Raw genomic sequence first — 17,045 nt, forward strand, 5'->3', positions numbered from 1 at the left:
TACATCTATAGTGGCCCGTGTCAGTGAATCATCTGCCTCGGTTAATAGATTGTTGCATGATCAGTAGATGTTAATGTAATTTGCAGAAAAAATAGCTTTGTTCAGTCCAGTTGTGCTAACTCACCCCTCCAAATATTTGAAATATATAAAATATATTAAAGCTGTCTGCCAACGCTGCTAACATTGGATGTTCTCGCTTTGACAACAGATGGAAGTGCAGGCATTTTGCTCTTTTGCTTTTAGAGTTAGTTGATGCTGGGAGGGGGAATCTGGATGAGAGTCCAGCTAGTCATAACAATAATAACTCAGCCGTGGGAATCAAGGTTATTGCGACCAGAGTTGATAAAGATTTGGCGACCAGAGTTGATAAAGATTTGGCGGGCTGGAGAGTTGGGGAGAAAGCCCGTGCTTCAGGCTAATTGGGGGGTGTGATTTATGACTGTTAATTGGAGGAGGGAATTGTGCTTTGCTACTTTGTGCCCAGGGGAGGGGAATTCAGTTTTTGGCTTCAACTATGTAGTGCCGGTACTTTGTTTCTCAAATAAAAGATTCTTTAAGGCAGTGGTTCTCAACCTTTTTAATGCCGTGACCCCCAACCGGTCGTAAGTCGAGGACTACTCAACCAGTCGTAAGTCGAGGACTACTCAACTGGTGCAGCACCGTTTGCAGAATGGGACTTTTGGCGGGCTCAGCAGGGCAGAGACAGCCTGGACAATTCCTATTGGCTTTTGAAAGCCAATAGAATTAGACTCTATTTAAGAGAGTCTATTCTATTGGCTTTCAAAAGCCAATAGAATAAAAGGGAGTAGCACAGCTAAGGAAAAGGGGAAAAAAATGGCGGACTGCATTGTTTGGCGACCCCCGTGAAATGGTCGTTTGACCCCAAATGGGGTCCCGACCCACAGGTTGAGAACCACTGCTTTAAGGTAAACAATGCCTCAAAGAGTTCCATCTGTCAGAACCATGACACTGTCATTGAAGCAAATTATAAAAACATTATCAATTTAACGATGGATTTTAATGGATATAGTAGTCCAGGATGACTGGGTCAAGGAATGGCCTTTTGAAGAGGGGTAGTGCTACTGCCTAAAGTCTCAGCTCATACCCAGTCCACACTTTTTCTCTGGGAGCTCATACTCAGAACGGATTGTGTTCAAGCCCACAGGTGCTAAAGCAGATGTTTTGAGAAGAAAGTTGTGATGCATTCCAAAATAGGTGATAGCGGTAAAAACATTTAAAAATAGTATAAATTTGTGAACTTAATTCAAGCACACACACAGGCATACGGTTGCACTATATATTCTTCCTAAGCCCTGTCATTTTTATTAGAATAGCATTTTTATTAGAATTAGAATAGCAGCCATTGCGATAACAACAGAGATGAAGCGAAAGTAACAACAAGCAACCATTTTAAAAAAAAATAATTACAGAAGATGTGAAAGAGTATAACGTATTCAGAACCAGCCAATTGTTGGACGGAGCATTTGGTCAACAAACTGACATTTCTGTAGATCAGGGCCAATCCACCACCATCACTACTTTTGATTATCCTCCATTATTAGCCTGCCATATTATGGAATCGCCATGTAAGAGTGAATTCTTTTCTTTGATCTCATTCTGTGATGATTTACCAGTAATCATCCTGTATTGAGGAACAGGACTCGGGAGGGCGGGGCCTCCTTCCCTAGCACTTTTACTTCCTTGGTTAGAATTCAGCCTAAAAGGAAGGGAAACCAGCTAGCGGCCCAATAGTAGGTTGTAATCTTGCTGTGACCTTAGAACAGGGGTCTCAAACTCAATTTCACTGAGGGCCTCATCAGCATTGCGGTTGCCCTTGGGGGGGCAGGTGGGTGTGGCCAGGATGGGTGCGGCCTACTGGCTAGTGTGGATGGAGTGGGTGTGGCCTATTGGGTGGCCTACATTGTTCGCGTCAAGGGGGCCTGTGGGGGCCTGGGCAGGAGTGGGACAGATCTGAGGGTCTCTGGCCGAAGGGGGTGGGACCGGGGCAAGCGCCAAGGCATGGTCCATTTCTTCATTCCTCACAAAGGGTGACACTTCCCCAGCATGCACCCAGGGGGCGGGGCCGACGCAGCAGGGGCTGGTCCCTCTCTGTTTCTGGATGGCCTTGTGGAGCTAAGACTGAATGCATTTCAGCATAGAGGGCCACCACAAAATTGTACATTGGCTCCCGGCCAGCCTGGGCCAGGGCAGCAGGGCCGTTCCCTCACTGTTTCCAGAATGACATGTCTGCCTGTTCCCAAGCTATTTCCTTTTCCTCATTTCTATGTCCAGGTCTTTGTCTTAACACCAAGCTACAATAAAACCAGCAGTAGTTTTTTTTTAAATCTCTCAGATATTCTCAGTATGTGTAGAAAAAGGACAAGGATGTCCCTGCTCTCCATAATAGCCCTTCAAAACCTCTCTCAAAGGCTTCCTTCAGTGGTGGGTCCTTTTGGGGTGAACTGAAACAGTCTTGACTAGTAGGAAGGCTGAATGAGATACTACAGCAGTGGCCAAAATTGTGGAAACCTTTTGGGGAAAGTGTATTTTTGAGGTTTGATGGCTAAGAACACCACTTTTTTTGGGGGGGAGTAGTACCATAAAATTATATATCAATGGAAAGATAATTTAATCAAGAATGTAATGCAACATAGTTTGTTCAATTGTCTGTACTGTATTCTATGAAAAGTTACAGCCAAATAACCAGAAAAAGGAAGCACAACTTGCTTAGGGTGATCTCAGGTAGTTTTTCTTCATCTGATGTTAGCCAAGTAGCGTGAGTGTTTAGAGACCCAATCAGGTGTCCTTTTGTTTTGGCAATGAGCCAATCAGATCACAGTAGGATTCAGTGATTGATGTCCTGTATTGAAGCTGAGAGGAGGACATTGGTCAGTGTGTTATGTGATCGGTACCAAGTCTGTTGGGTTTTTTTTTTCTTTCATTTAGTGAGCTTGTAAAACGTAATAAAATTAAAGTCATGGTGCAAAGAGTTGACTAGTCGCTCAGAAAGCGATGTAAAATAGTATTATTAAGTGAACAAGGCTACAGTTATAAAGAAATTAGAAGAAAAATGGGTGGAAATTTAACCAAAGGTGGCATTTCTACTGTACACTTTTCCCAAAAGGTTTCCACAATTTTGGCCACTACTGTAGGAGTCATTTGGGAGCACTGAGGCACGATTAATTAAGGAGGGAGGCATGGACCAAGTGTGTTATCCCTGATTGAAGGGCTGGTTTTCTTAGACGTGTTTGAGGCAGGGCTGGCGCTAATATCCGCATAGAGTTCATTTTTAGCACCGATCCCAAGGAGCTCACTCTAGGGAAGAAGCCCGGGTTTGGTTCTGCAAGGGGAGGCAGCTATATGGAATGCTTGCAAATTCTTAGCAGCCATTTGAGAGGTCAGATCCCATGGATCCTTGTCCTCTGTATTCTTTCATAATACTGAAGCAACAAATGTGTTGATTTTCTATAGGTAGTTCTTGCTTAACAATCATTTGTTTGGCGACCATTCAGAATTACGACAGTGTTGAACAAATGTTAGTTATGACTAGTCCTTGAAGTTGTGGCCATTGTAGTGCCCACCTATCAAAATGCAGGTACTTGGTAGACCGCCTGAATGTACAACTATAGAGTACATTTCAACTGCCCCCCCATTGATCTTCTGCCGTTGCTCCTGCCCCCTGCTGACCTTCACGGTCTTCTTCCTCTGCTGCTGCTGAAGCACTCCCGGCCGGAGTACTTGCTGGCCTTTCCTGAAGTAGTGAAGTGCAGGGCAGCCAAAAGAGCAGAGATTTTGGGGGAGGAAGAGGCGGGGGAATTGAAGCAGAGGCAAGCACAGCAAAGCGGTAGATCCTCGTTAGGGGAATTGAGCTTGCTGGGCCCAGCTGAGAAGGAATCCACGGGATTGAGGCATCCGTTTGTGCAGGGAAGGAGAAGCAGGCACGAAGACCTTGCCAATAACCACAATGAGGACTAGGGGAACTGCTGTTGTTAAGCAGTGTGGCCATATAACGTTTTCCCTAATGACTGTTTCCTCCGGGGTGGAAAATTCTGGTCCTAATTAGAGGAGTTTAAGTGAGGACTATCTATAGAGGGCATCGTTTTTCTGTTTGGCCTTATTACTATTCGCAGCACTGTTCGAAATTAATAACAATACTATTTTTTTATGTCGCTGTATACGAAAACCTTTAAAATGGGGAGTTGGGCTTGGTACTTGCTGAAATGTACAGTTGCAGAAAAGATCTGGAAGAAGTTTGATTCCATTTCCCCCTAAAAAAAAAAAAAAAGCATGATGCGGGAGTTCTACGTCCAGATGCTTTTTTTGCTTGTTACATTTTACTTAGCAGGTGCTATTTTGTCATGCGTTTATGATAAGCATTGTAAGGAACTCTTTGCGACTCTTGGGTAATCCAGCCCACGATGGGGCTAGATCGAATACAACAGGCTTTCAGACATTGTTACGGGCCGGTGCAAAACAAATTCGTTCTGTAACTCTCGGCAATGAACCCTCCCTTTCCACTATTTAAGTTCTACAGGTCAACCTGAAGGCGCCTTGGCTCACTTGCTAACTTCTAAGTAGGATGCTTGTCCAGGGTAGCTTGTGCTGACTGTCTTTCCTACACGTCTCGAATGAGAAGAGACCCACAGGTGGGATTGCTTCTTACAAAATGCACATCTGGATCTGCCCGGCTGACTGCATTTCATCTAAATATGTTTCCTTTTCTTAAATTCCTCCGCCCATTGGTTGATTTAAGAATCTGTCTGGGCCACTCATTTTCCTCCACACACTTTGGGCCAACCGTCATTTTCCATCTCCTCATTTTGCCCATTCTGTCTGACTTTTGATAAATAAAGTAGTGCTTGTTATCGTCAGTTCAAGCTCTCTTCTCTCCTAAGGTTGATTTGGGAAGGGAATGAACTCGTTTTTTTAGCCATAAATGTCATGTTGTTATGATTACTGCCCAGGGGGGGCAGAGCTAAAACTAAACCATCTGTTTTTCTGTCTTAGCCACAGACCAACAACAAAGCCAGTGTAGTAAGCCCAGCAAAAGAAACGCCCCCAGTGCAGATGTCCATGGTACCTTTCCCAACCATTTCTTTGTCCTTGCTTCCTTTTTGGTCTCACCCTTGGCCAGAATGCTGCCTGTTTTTGCTCTTTTGTTTTGGCTTAGTTCTGTCTGCCTTCCCAAACATTATCCCCAGCTTCCTTGCCAGTTTGGAGGTGCAAAGCACTCTGGTGTCTCTGTATGTGGGTCCCGCAGACCGAAGGAGGCTGTAGCAGAGTGGCCATCAGCATCCAGTCTCCAAGGAAGGAAGGAATGGAAAACTCCTCTGTGGTCTGATTTTGCACAGGGTTTTTCGCTGCTCCTCACTAACCCTTTTGCCAAGGGCCACCCATTCCGTAAGGCAGTGGAAAGGCTCTTTTGCTGTTGTCCTTGAAAACAGAGTGATCGCCTCATGCAGTATCTGATGGGAAAACGGGAGAGCATTATGGCGTTGAGTCATACTGCTGATGGGGAGGCACTTGAAGGCTCCTGGGGAACAAAACTGGATAAGGACAAGCCTCTCCATGATAATTCAGGAATGAGGGCCAGAAGAAGACCTTAGTGGGATTCTTAGAGACTGGATAGTTGCTTTTCATTCTCTGTAATGCTTTTTTCCCCCCCTCTTGGGAATATTTCATAATTTGAATTCCCACGTAACACGGTGTATTCCCAGATTGCACCGGCTTTTAAAAAGAGTTGCTTGTAAGTTGCTTATTTATCTTCTTGTCTTCGTATTGAAGTCATCCCATCTTGGCAACTCGATTTGAATCAGACGTGAGATTTTTGCCTGTTCTCTGCGTAGTTCTTTGCTATGTATAGCATATACGGGTGCCTTTGGTGCCCATTGCGTGGGAAATTATGAATGTCCCCGTAGAGAGAGAGAAATAATGCCAAAAAGCTGTGTGGGGAAGTCATGGAGACAAAGCCATATCTTCAGCCTTTTTATTCCGAGTGAAATTTTAAGCGGACCGTTTCCCTTTGTTTAATGAATTACAACGGTTTTCCCAAGCTTTTCTCTTGATAGCTGCAACGAGCTTTCAGATGAAATGCATATAGCTTGTTAGGATATGGAGAAATACCATGGCTTTGTCTCCTAGAAAATGTAGGTGTTAGTGCACGGGTGTCAAACTCGCCGCGTCACGTGACGTGTCACGGCGTATTGCGACTTTTTTTGCGTTGCTGGGGTGGGCACGGCCTCCGCATGATCCAACCGGCCAGCGGGCCGGCAGTTTGACACCCCTGTGTTAGTGGGTTTTGGGGGGCTGTCCAAGGGAGCGATCTGTGTTATCTGTTATCTGCTCACACCATCCTCAGATAGAAAACTTGCGCTTGGTTCTTGTTTGTTATTTTGCTTTCCCAACAGATACTGCGCAGAGCAGGAAACATCCTTTGAGCTAGAATCTGATTCTTTATTTCTGTCCTCTTTCAATTAGGAACCACAGACTACTGTTGTCCACAATGCTAATGATGGCATAAAGGTAAGGTGAGGTTCACAAAAAAGACTTCCATAATTTCAAACTGGCCTCTTCCTTATCCTTTGAAATCCCATACGTTGCGGAAGGATTTACGTTAGCCAGAGTTATATGTAATTAATTGTATAATCCTGCTAGAACAGTGGTTCTCAACCTTCTTAATGCCGCGACCCCCAACGGGTTGTAAATCGAGGACTACTCAACCGGTCGTAAGTCGACGGCTACTCAACTGGTGCAGCACCGTTTGCAGAATGGGACTTTTGGCGGGCTCAGCAGGGCAGAGACAGCCTGGACAATTCCTACTGGCTTTTGAAAGCCAATAGAATTAAACTCTATTCAAGAGAGTCTGTTCTATTGGCTTGCCAATAGAATAAAAGGGAGTAGCACAGCTAAGGAAAAGGGGGAAAAAAATGGCGGACTGCGTTGTTTGGCGAATGAAATGGTTGTTTGACCCCAAATGGGGTCCCGACCCACAGGTTGAGAACCACTGTGCTAGAAGAAATGATCAGCTAAATTTTCCCTGAATTCTATGCTATCTAACTGGCTTACCTCGTTTATTAGATAGCTGGTTTTATTTTGAAATGTACCTATCTTTATGGCAAAAAGCTTGATTGTTTTAGATATTTGGATACTTCACTCGGAGATTTCTCCTTGTCTTTTTTGATACAGAAAAGATAATACAAATAAATACGAAACTTATTCAATGTTTTTATATTCTGCATTTTTGTGGTTGGCGGAAAGGTGATACAAAATACAACTTTTCCTACAAATTACAAATTAAGTCTGGTGTTTCTCATCATATACAGTTGCAATATAACTTCTCTTCCTGGCCATGTTGCTGTCTTTTAATTGTGGACCCCAAATGGGGTCCCGACCCACAGGTTGAGAACCACTGTGCTAGAAGAAATGATCAGCTAAATTTTCCCTGAATTCTATGCTATCTAACTGGCTTACCTCGTTTATTAGATAGCTGACATAAAAAAAAAAAAATCTGTTTTATTTTGAAATGTACCTATCTTTATGGCAAAAAGCTTGATTGTTTTAGATATTTGGATACTTCACTCGGAGATTTCTCCTTGTCTTTTTTGATACAGAAAAGATAATACAAATAAATACGAAACTTATTCAATGTTTTTATATTCTGCATTTTTGTGGTTGGCGGAAAGGTGATACAAAATACAACTTTTCCTACAAATTACAAATTAAGTCTGGTGTTTCTCATCATATACAGTTGCAATATAACTTCTCTTCCTGGCCATGTTTCCTTTTATTATTTTAAGCTGTCTTTTAATTGTGGACTTTGTTCCATTTGATCCTGAGAGTTATCCCATATAAAAACTTGTAGAAGGAAATTTTTTAGGAAATCAAAATCTATAACATGATACTGCAGTTAGTTCCCGACTTTACAACCATAACTGGACCAAGATTTATGTTATTAAACAAGGAAATTCTTAAGTGAGTCGTACCCAATTTAACAATATTTTTCCAGAGGTTGTAAGTGAATCACTGCAAGAAAATCTTGGTTATTTATAACTTAGAAGTATAAATATTAATAGTTAAATTTGAACATGGATTTGCTTATAAAGGTTAAATGTAAAGGTAATTAAGATATATATAAGCTAAAAATCAATTAATGAATGTAATAAATATTTTTTTACCTACCGGTAATAATAAAAATTATTAGCTTAAATATGAGATATAGATATTAAGAGAAAAAGACAGGAAGTATTAAATGTCGAAATAGGAGGAATTTTGGTTACTAAATTTAAGATATCTGGAAATTACTAGAAAATAAGAATATTATATTGTATTACTAATTAGTTGATGTAAGATGGTGAGAACTCAAATAGATAAGACGTGCATTCTGAACATTAGATCTTGTGATGAATTGTGATAAAGGGAATTGGGGTTATTTAAAATTTGGAAATTATAAATATCAAATGTGAAATATAAATATTAATGGGAAACCAAAAATTGGGAAAAATTAACCAGGACATTGACTGTCTAAAAAGATTGAATGTTAAAACAAGGATATGTATAAACTAAAAATTATTGATAGATGCAAGAAAGTTATTTTTTATTTAATTGATATAATAAGAATTGTACTAATTTAAAGATTTGAGACAGTAAATACTAAGGGGAAAAGAGGGGAAACGTTTAATGTAATAGTTTGAGATCTGTACTAAAGGTATTCGTATGTTATTGAATTATTGACCAACTCAGCCGCCACGTTGCTTTTCCAATACTTAAATGTAAAAATAGAAAACCAATAAAATTTTCTAAACAAAAAAAAAATCTGAATCACTGCAGTTGTTAACCCACCAATTCAGCCTACCCCGTTGATTTTGCTGGCTGGACAGGTTCTGATTGCTGGGAGTCATACAATCACTGTGTCAGTCACACAGTTTGACCTGTGTGAAGGAAGCCCTGTGCCAGGCAGGAATCACTAGAGATTTTGCTTCAGGTAAAAAATGAATAAATATATCCAGAAAATGTCAGTGTATAGAAGATTACAGAAGACATTTCATAATTTATCTGTAATTTAAACAACATGCCTTGGAGATGTTGAGAGGCCAGCTGTGGAATTTCAAAATGATATTTAGGATAAGACTGCATCGAATGAATAAAGGTTGCCAAATGTCCACTTTTTCCTACTCGTCTGCTTTTCTTGTCTTCTGAATGCTGATGTTTCTATCTTACAGGGTTCCACAGAGAGCTGCAATACCACTACTGAAGATGAAGATTTGAAAGGTACATACAGCCTAATAGCAAATGAAGACGGGATGGCAGGCTCGTTGACAAAGCAGCTTTTTTCCATGCCAGATTCTGTGCAAACACACCCTTTAAAGGAATAAGAGTTATTGCAATTCTTGTGGTCTGGAATTGCTGGTTTACAGACAGCATTATTAGTATTATGTTTGGTTGCACACTCAGCCAGATGTTTTGACTAGATTTGACATTTTTATCTTTCTATTGAGTCCTTCCCAAGGACCAGGGATATTGTTATTTATTAAATTTACATACCACCTGACTCCCAGCAACTCTGGATGCTGTACAATTGTCAAAACATTTAACGCAAAAGCACATAAGGCAAAAGAACAATGATTGCTGAGAAAACATACACATACATATGTATGTATGTATGTAAACAGTACACCAACCTCATCATTGTTCTTATTTCTAATATTTAACCTTACAGAATCTTGCTAGTGGTTTCTGGGAAAATAGATTTGCTATATTTCTATGCAATATGTAAAAACTACAAAGATGAACTATCCACAGTGCAAGCTGCCACAATAGGCAAACATTAATTTCCATTATTTACAGCATGTCACAATGAGTCATTTAAACTGACCTCAACTTACTGACTAGGATTGAAGGAGGAGAGTACTTGCATTGTTCTGTGTGGATGTGATGCTTCTGGAGAGTTCTTATATCAAGCTTTTCCTGCTGATCTGTCAAGCGGGCCCCTCAGTTGTGGAACCACATCGCCGATCGTATCTCCAACGCAAAAATCTGGTTGAGCACAGGATGGCAGCACAGGGTCATAAAAGTGCAAATGCATTGCTGCCATCTAGTGGATAACTAGGTTGTACTCATTGCACTCTTTGCCTTGTTTTCCTTTGTCTTTTGAAAAAGAGGTGGGGTAGGGAGTAGGCAGAATCCTGGGAAAGCAGCATACAAATCTCCTAATAGTTTATAGGTCAATCCAAGTGACCCAAATCCTTTATTTTTAAACAGAAAGCTGGATTGAGGGTCAGCCTGTTTTGAACAGAGTGCACGCCTCCTGAAGCAACAGCTTTGAAACATACCGGGGAGTCAATGCCCGCTTTATTCATTTCTGAGCAGGTCATCTTTGGCATCGCTTACCCATACTTTGGTTCCTTTCCACCTTGACCACTGTAATGTTTTCCACATTGAGCTACATTTGTAAAGTCACAATAAGTGGTTATATTATTATGTGATCCTGATACCAAAAAATCTGAAGCGATGGGCAATTATTCGCTGGATATAATTAAGAGGTTATTCCTGTTTTTAGGGCCAAAAATGACTTGTGGGATGACTATCACGGGAGCCATTTCTCTCCTTATGAACCGTGTGGTGGTGGTGATGGGGAAGCATCGCCTTCACAATTTACTCGTGAAATTGCCTCTCCGTAGATAGAATAATTAAAAATGAGACCTAAGCTGAGACAATTTCTTACATAATTATCAAAAGGCACTATGTTTAAACCAGAAACTCCCAAGCCTCAGAATAAAAAAAAAAAAATGAAGTGATCCTTCAATTTGTTTGACCAACTTCTAACCTGATTAATCTTAAGTTTATCAAAGCCAGTTTCATATGCTGTCGATCTTTTGTTTCTGCCTCCAGCTCATATAACCAATAGACCAGTCCTTCATTTGGTGGGCAATTTTAAGATGTGTGGACTTGAAGTGTGCACAGGCTGATGGAATACAAAATGGTTCTGTTATTTAAAGACGTTTCTTTGGACTGTGAGATAAAGCATAGCTTTCTTGACTCAACAGAAAAATCTTCCAGGGTGTGCCTTGCATACTAGCCATTACATCTGGACAGATTGCAAAAAGTCACTAAGTATGTTCTTGCCTGGTTTACAGTCATCAAGGTGCATGCGTAGATAGCAAAATGAAAAAAACAATTTTCTAATTTAAAAAGTGGCTCGGTATTTGACTGTTATTCTGTAGAGATTTCCACATTTTGGGGGAGTCTGCCTGGATTAGCTGAAGTAGATATGAAGAGGTGTTAGGAGGGATGAAAAGAACGGAGATACATGCAAAGCTGTTGGGTCAATCTGGTTTCTCAGTCAGACAATCTCAAATGTTGCATTTGTGAAGACAGGAGGTTCTCTGCTTGCATGAAAATGAGATGGGAAAAACACCAAGAGTTGCTTAGTGGGCACTTAGTATTACTGTTTTCTATCTTTCTTCAATAGGACAGAGGAGGCACATAATCAAATTAGAAAAAATAGCAGTATGTTTCCTGCCTTTGTAACTCGCTTTTCTTCCATGACACTCAAAGTAGCCTTGATCGGACCCCTAACCTATTGAGGTTGAGAAGTTGAGTTGCTCACTCAGAAATTGTTATATTGAGACAGGGATGTAATAATCTGGCCTTCCTACAATGCCCTCTCCACCTTATTAATTGTTTTAATAAGTACATATTGATTTGGGGACAAGATCTGACATTTTCCCTTGCTAAAATTGGCATTTTTAAAAATTCCAAATAATTGCAATGTCTTTTGTTTCCTCCTAAATGTCCAGAAATCCTGCTCCTGGGTCAGATCAATGAACTTCTGTCTGCGATGTAGTTTTGATTGTAATGTGGAATCTGTGGAGTATTTTATTCCCCACCTTGTGTCTCATTTAGTTCCCAGAGTCAGTACATCAGAGTCAGTACATCAAAAGAGTGGATCTCTTTGAAAAGATGCTTGGAGTGTATCTCCAGTGGGAAAGGTCTTTCAGAGATCCATCAAAGAATGGCCCTGGAGCTGCTTTTATCTGGGAACAGACTGTGCTCTGGGAGTTTGTCTATGTCAGGGATAGGCAACCTTGGCTCTTTTATGACTCGTGGACTTCAACTCCCAGAATTCCTGAGCCAGCCATGCTGGCTCAGGAATTCTGGGAATTGAAGTCCACGAGTCATAAAAGAGTCAAGGTTGCCTACCCCTGGTCTATGTGAATTTGTATTTTCACTGCAATTCTTATCCTGCTTTCTGCTTTTATTTTTATTTTAATGCTTGCATTTGTTTTGCAGCTACTGCTACTCTGTCTTATGAAGAGAAACTACTTGCCTGGGATAGCTCAGGTCAAACAGTGGAGTTGGATCGTGCTCAGTCGGAGCCTGTCCTAACTCCAGTAGTTCCATTTGCATTTAACAGTCTATCATGTAAGTTAGCTGTTAATTAGCAGTAGTAGCAGGTAGAGAAATAGTAGTAGTGATTTATGTCCCTCTTTATTTCTCTATTTCTACCTTTCTTCCCTATCGTCTTTGTAGCAGTTATCACTTTCTGCTTGAATTAACCAGCTAGAAGAGTAGATCTGTTCATTACTAAGTGTCCCCCATCCCTGGAAAACTGTGCTGTGCCAGACTTTTATCTGCATTCGCTTACATTTCAGTCTGGGACAAGTCATTGGCCAATTGAAAATTGTTGACCAAGAGTTGTAGACAAAAGTGTACATGGAAATGCAAACAAAAATGCTAAGAAAGTAAAGCATGTGATAATATTGTCAATTGTAGCAAATTAGCATCTCTTCTAGAGATAACAGATGACTTGTCCTCAAAGTATTCTCCTCCTTTGAGCTGCTATTAGAATGGGCTTTCAAAGGGCATTTATATGTGCCAGTAAGCTTGCCATGCTATGAAGAAGGGACAGCACAAAAGCATGTGAGAAATTGTTGCTGTCTCCTCTGTCAAACAGTGACAAAGTGTCCCTTGTGGAATCTTCCTGTGTATTTGATTGTAAGCCAAGGTGGGAACATCCTTGCCCAAGCCATAGGATGGGAAGTGAATCTGTTGGCCATCTTTCTTCATTGTCTTTTCTACCTACCTTGATTACAACGAAGATCTACATGTTAAGAGAAACTGTTCTTCTGTAGATGAGTGATGATTTCTAAGAATGCTGCAAAGGTTTTTTTTGTTTTTGTTTTTGCAATTCTCATTGAAATCATTGTTTATTTTCAGTGGATTATTAAGTTTAATTTTGGGGTTTATTGTATGTAATGTTCAATAGAAAGCAAGTTTATGTGTTGCTGTCTGTTATCCATGATGATTACTGCACTCCACTGGGTTTTAAAAGCTTTCTGTTCATGCTGTCATGTTTGCTTCAGTCCAAAACCGTAATAAAATATTCACCATTACTGAATCTTCCTTCTAACAACAAAGATGAAAATGTTTTTTGTAGCAGATAAAGATAGAAACTCAGATGTCCAAGAAATATTTGCTTACAAATGGGACGTTTCGACATAAGAGAATGATCTCCCAAACAAGCTTACTCCTCTATAGTTGGGGCTTTTATTTAGGTTGTACGGGAGTACTCAAATCAAGTTGTTTCAAGGCTGAGTAAAGTCAGGTCGTGGGCTGATAGGCCATAATATGTTAATATTGGACACTTGTTTTCTGTATAGACCTAAAATGACTAAGGTACTCCATAAAAAAGGAAACTAATTCAATATTTCAGGCAGCCAAGCTGCATATGAGTCTCCACAGAAATTAACAAGATTCAAGGGCTTTCAGAACAGGTCTCCAAAATTTAGAGTAGGTTCCTCTACAGACTCAAATCACAGTAGTAACAAATTTACCTACCATTTAGCAGGCATTGAAAGATCTGAACTCTGGATATATTTATTGCAGCAGGAATATTATTTCCATTATGGTTAGAAAAATGCAGAATTTCATTGGAAAGTTTATGGACCTGATAGTGATATGCCTCCACTGTTAATCTCGGATTGCCAAGACTTGGAAAGTTGCACCCAAATATTTGAATATAAATATATTTTGTTTACTATGACATGGATCTATACAAAAATGGCTCAGTTAAGTAGGAAAGAGAGAAAAATAGATGGTTGGAAAGTACAGTGTGATGTTTCTCATTGGTTGAGATGTTTAATCTATTTGGGCACAATTTAATAGCTGGCATGTCTACAGTCTGTTGACAATATTTGTTGTTTTATTGATGCTAAGCACAACAAAAGTAGCAATTGGACAAAAATAATATATTGCTCAGTATATGAACCTAGAAAGTGCTTTATCATCCATACCTTCCATTTGTACTACCCATTCAGTTCTAACTGCCCACGGAATGATGAACACAACAGGCCTTTTAATCTATTCTAGCACAAATGGTTTAATGTTTCTATTAAGGGAACAGAGTAATCAGTATGCAAGTGGTAGATGACAAAAGATATTGGGCTTTGATTCCATGGTTTCAAGCTCAAGGTTTGCGTGGATTCCACAAAAGCAAGGAGTTTGGTTATGCAAACTCTTAGAAGGGAACCGGGTGAAAATTTGGTAAGGATTAAGGACGTCACGAACATTTTGCTCTCTGACTTCAGAAAAGATTGACAGACACGTGATAAACTGCACATGTCCGCTTTTACAAAAGTATTTGATGGAATTGCATGTTTTTTTGTAATTGGATAAAGAGAAGCAAAGCATAATATGTAATGCATTACACCAGTGGATACCATTCAGAAGACTTTAAAGTCTTGGATAAGACTTTAGCATCCCCATCACATGTCTGTAAACATTCAAGGCCTACAAATGAGCCTGTTTTTTTGAAGCTATTTATTTCTGTTGTGGAGGAATTCAGAAACAGATATTAAATGTGCTATTGCTCAGGTGGAGGGTGTCTGAATTCTAACCATATGCTTACTGTGTGCAGTTAAAACTTTGCCTTAAATCATTTCCTTACATGGTGAGAGTTAGAATTTTGAACTGCCACAAAGTTGTTGTGGCATACATAAAATTGGGAACAGTAGTCAGCCACAAAGGCTACTTGAATAAGGTATGAAAATGTTTGTTCAAATGAAAGCCTGAATATTTTCATAACCAACATGAAAGCAAGATAGTTTCTTCATAACAACAGACTCTGCTCAGTCTAGTCCAGGGGTAGGCAACCTTGGCTCTTTTATGACTTGTGGACTTCAACTCCCAGAATTCCTGAGCCAGCATGGCTCAGCTTGGAAACCTCTCCATTTCTTCTCAGCATGGCTGGCTCAGGAATTCTGGGAGTTGAAGTCCACAAGTTACAAAAGAGCCAAGGTTGCCTACCCCTAGTCTAGTCTATGAGCTATTTCTCTGAGAATTGCTGCCAGTGTGACTCTTCTTCAGATGATTCAAATCACAATCTGCAAGAAAAGTCATTTGATGACTTTGCGTCAGTTTAGTCTAACAGAATGAGACTACACTTGGGACATTTTCAGGAGAAGCAGCAACTTTATTCAAGAATAAAAATACTTGCTATTAAATCATTTACTTAAGCCACCAAGCAGACATTGGAGGCAGTGTCTGAAAACCTATCATTGTGTCCTTCTGTTTATGTGTTTGAAGTTCTCCAACGGAAATCCCACATTTGTATAATTTGTTGGAAGTTTCAAAGAGGTGGCGCAGCAGTTAGAGTGCAGTACTGCAGGCCACTTTAGCTGACTGTGTTCAGCAGGTCAGTGGTTCAAATCTCACCGGCTCAAGGTTGACTCAGCCTTCCATCCTTCCGGGGTAGGTAAAATGAGGACCCAGATTGTTGGGGGCAATGTAAATATATGTATACATTGCTTACTGGTGTACACCGCTTGCACTTAAAGCGGTATATAAGTCTCATAAATAAATAAATAAACTGGCAGTCTTGCTATAATCTTATCTGGGTCAGTGCAAACGCAATTAAGCTTCTTCCTGCAGATCTGCATTTTGTCCCACCAACCTCAGAGTGATTGTACAGTCATTCCCAGTGGTGGTGATGACATTCTAGTGTTTGTTAGTACAAATCATAGTTACTATAACCCAGATTTCTACAGAACCATAGTAGTTTACGAAATACAAATTGTGCTTCAAACTAGAACTGCATAACATGAGACCAAGGGTACATCCCCTTAAAATAACTAGAATACAAGCCTTCCAGAATTTGCTACTAAATTGTAATGTCTAATTTGATGGATTTTTTTTTAAAGAAAATTGATTATACTGAGGATATCTAATTTAAATTTATTACTGTCGGTAAAACTCCAATTGTGGCCGTTGGATGAAAAAAAAAAAAAAAGAACGTTCCTGGTACAATTACTTAGTTTCTGAGGGAGTAATAAACCAATGATATAGACCTGTAATGGGTCCATTTCTTCAGAGTTGCATCATACGGTGAATTTTTCCCATCCACAGAGATGACGCTTCAAGAGTTGTTCCTTGACTCTGAGAACATTACTGCGCTATATGGAGATTATATTTTAGATTTAGTACAATATCTTGACTTTCTGAATGGTACGGTCTGTTTTCTGAGCTCTTTCCTCTTTATAGCAGACACCATCCCTCCAAATTGGGTAGGCAACTATGGCCCCTTTACCACAGATGGACTTCAACTCCCAAAATTCCTGAGCCAGCTAACCTATGCTGGCTCAGGAGTTCTAGGAATTGAAGTCCACCGTTGTCAAGGGGCCATAGTTGTCCATCCCTTCTCCAAATGGTTATCCTCATTGCTGTGCTGGAATGCAAGAAGTCAGCTGCCCCTCCAGAAGACTACTATCAACCCTGTTGATTCTCTTAAAGGAGGATCACCTTATTCACCTTATATTTTTCATAATTCCAGTCCTTTAAAATTGTCTTTTTCTTGCTTGCCCTCAGTGCGTAAGCAAGAAATCATCAAGATAACGGAACAGCTGATTGAAGCAATCAACAATGGAGACTTTGAAGCTTACACGTAAGTGAAGAAATGCGGAGGTCTCTTTATGTATCATAATGACCGTATAGTTAGTCCTCATGTGGTGGTTACTCACAATTACAACAGCGATGAAAAAATAACTTTGTGA

At 40.2% G+C, this 17,045-nt stretch overlaps 1 protein-coding gene across 18 annotated transcripts in view; it reads left to right on the top strand.

Moving 5' to 3' along the window:
* The window catches only part of CAMK2G (calcium/calmodulin dependent protein kinase II gamma), a 194,778-nt gene that overhangs the window by 166,358 nt on the left and 11,375 nt on the right, over positions 1-17,045 (top strand). For 6 of the 18 annotated variants that reach the window (XM_039359979.1, XM_039359978.1, XM_039359977.1 and 3 more), the window contains 5 exons: positions 5,008-5,076; positions 6,478-6,522; positions 9,219-9,267; positions 12,289-12,420; positions 16,861-16,936. In XM_039359979.1, the coding sequence (XP_039215913.1) occupies positions 5,008-5,076; positions 6,478-6,522; positions 9,219-9,267; positions 12,289-12,420; positions 16,861-16,936 (371 nt within the window). The remainder of the gene's footprint in view (positions 1-5,007; positions 5,077-6,477; positions 6,523-9,218; positions 9,268-12,288; positions 12,421-16,860; positions 16,937-17,045) is intronic. The other 12 variants (XM_039359982.1, XM_039359984.1, XM_039359988.1 and 9 more) reach the window with 3 other exon arrangements.

The sequence above is a fragment of the Crotalus tigris genome, unplaced genomic scaffold, assembly GCF_016545835.1.
Source record: "Crotalus tigris isolate CLP2741 ecotype Arizona unplaced genomic scaffold, ASM1654583v1 scf7180000019147.1630427, whole genome shotgun sequence".
NCBI classification, from domain to species: domain Eukaryota; kingdom Metazoa; phylum Chordata; class Lepidosauria; order Squamata; family Viperidae; genus Crotalus; species Crotalus tigris.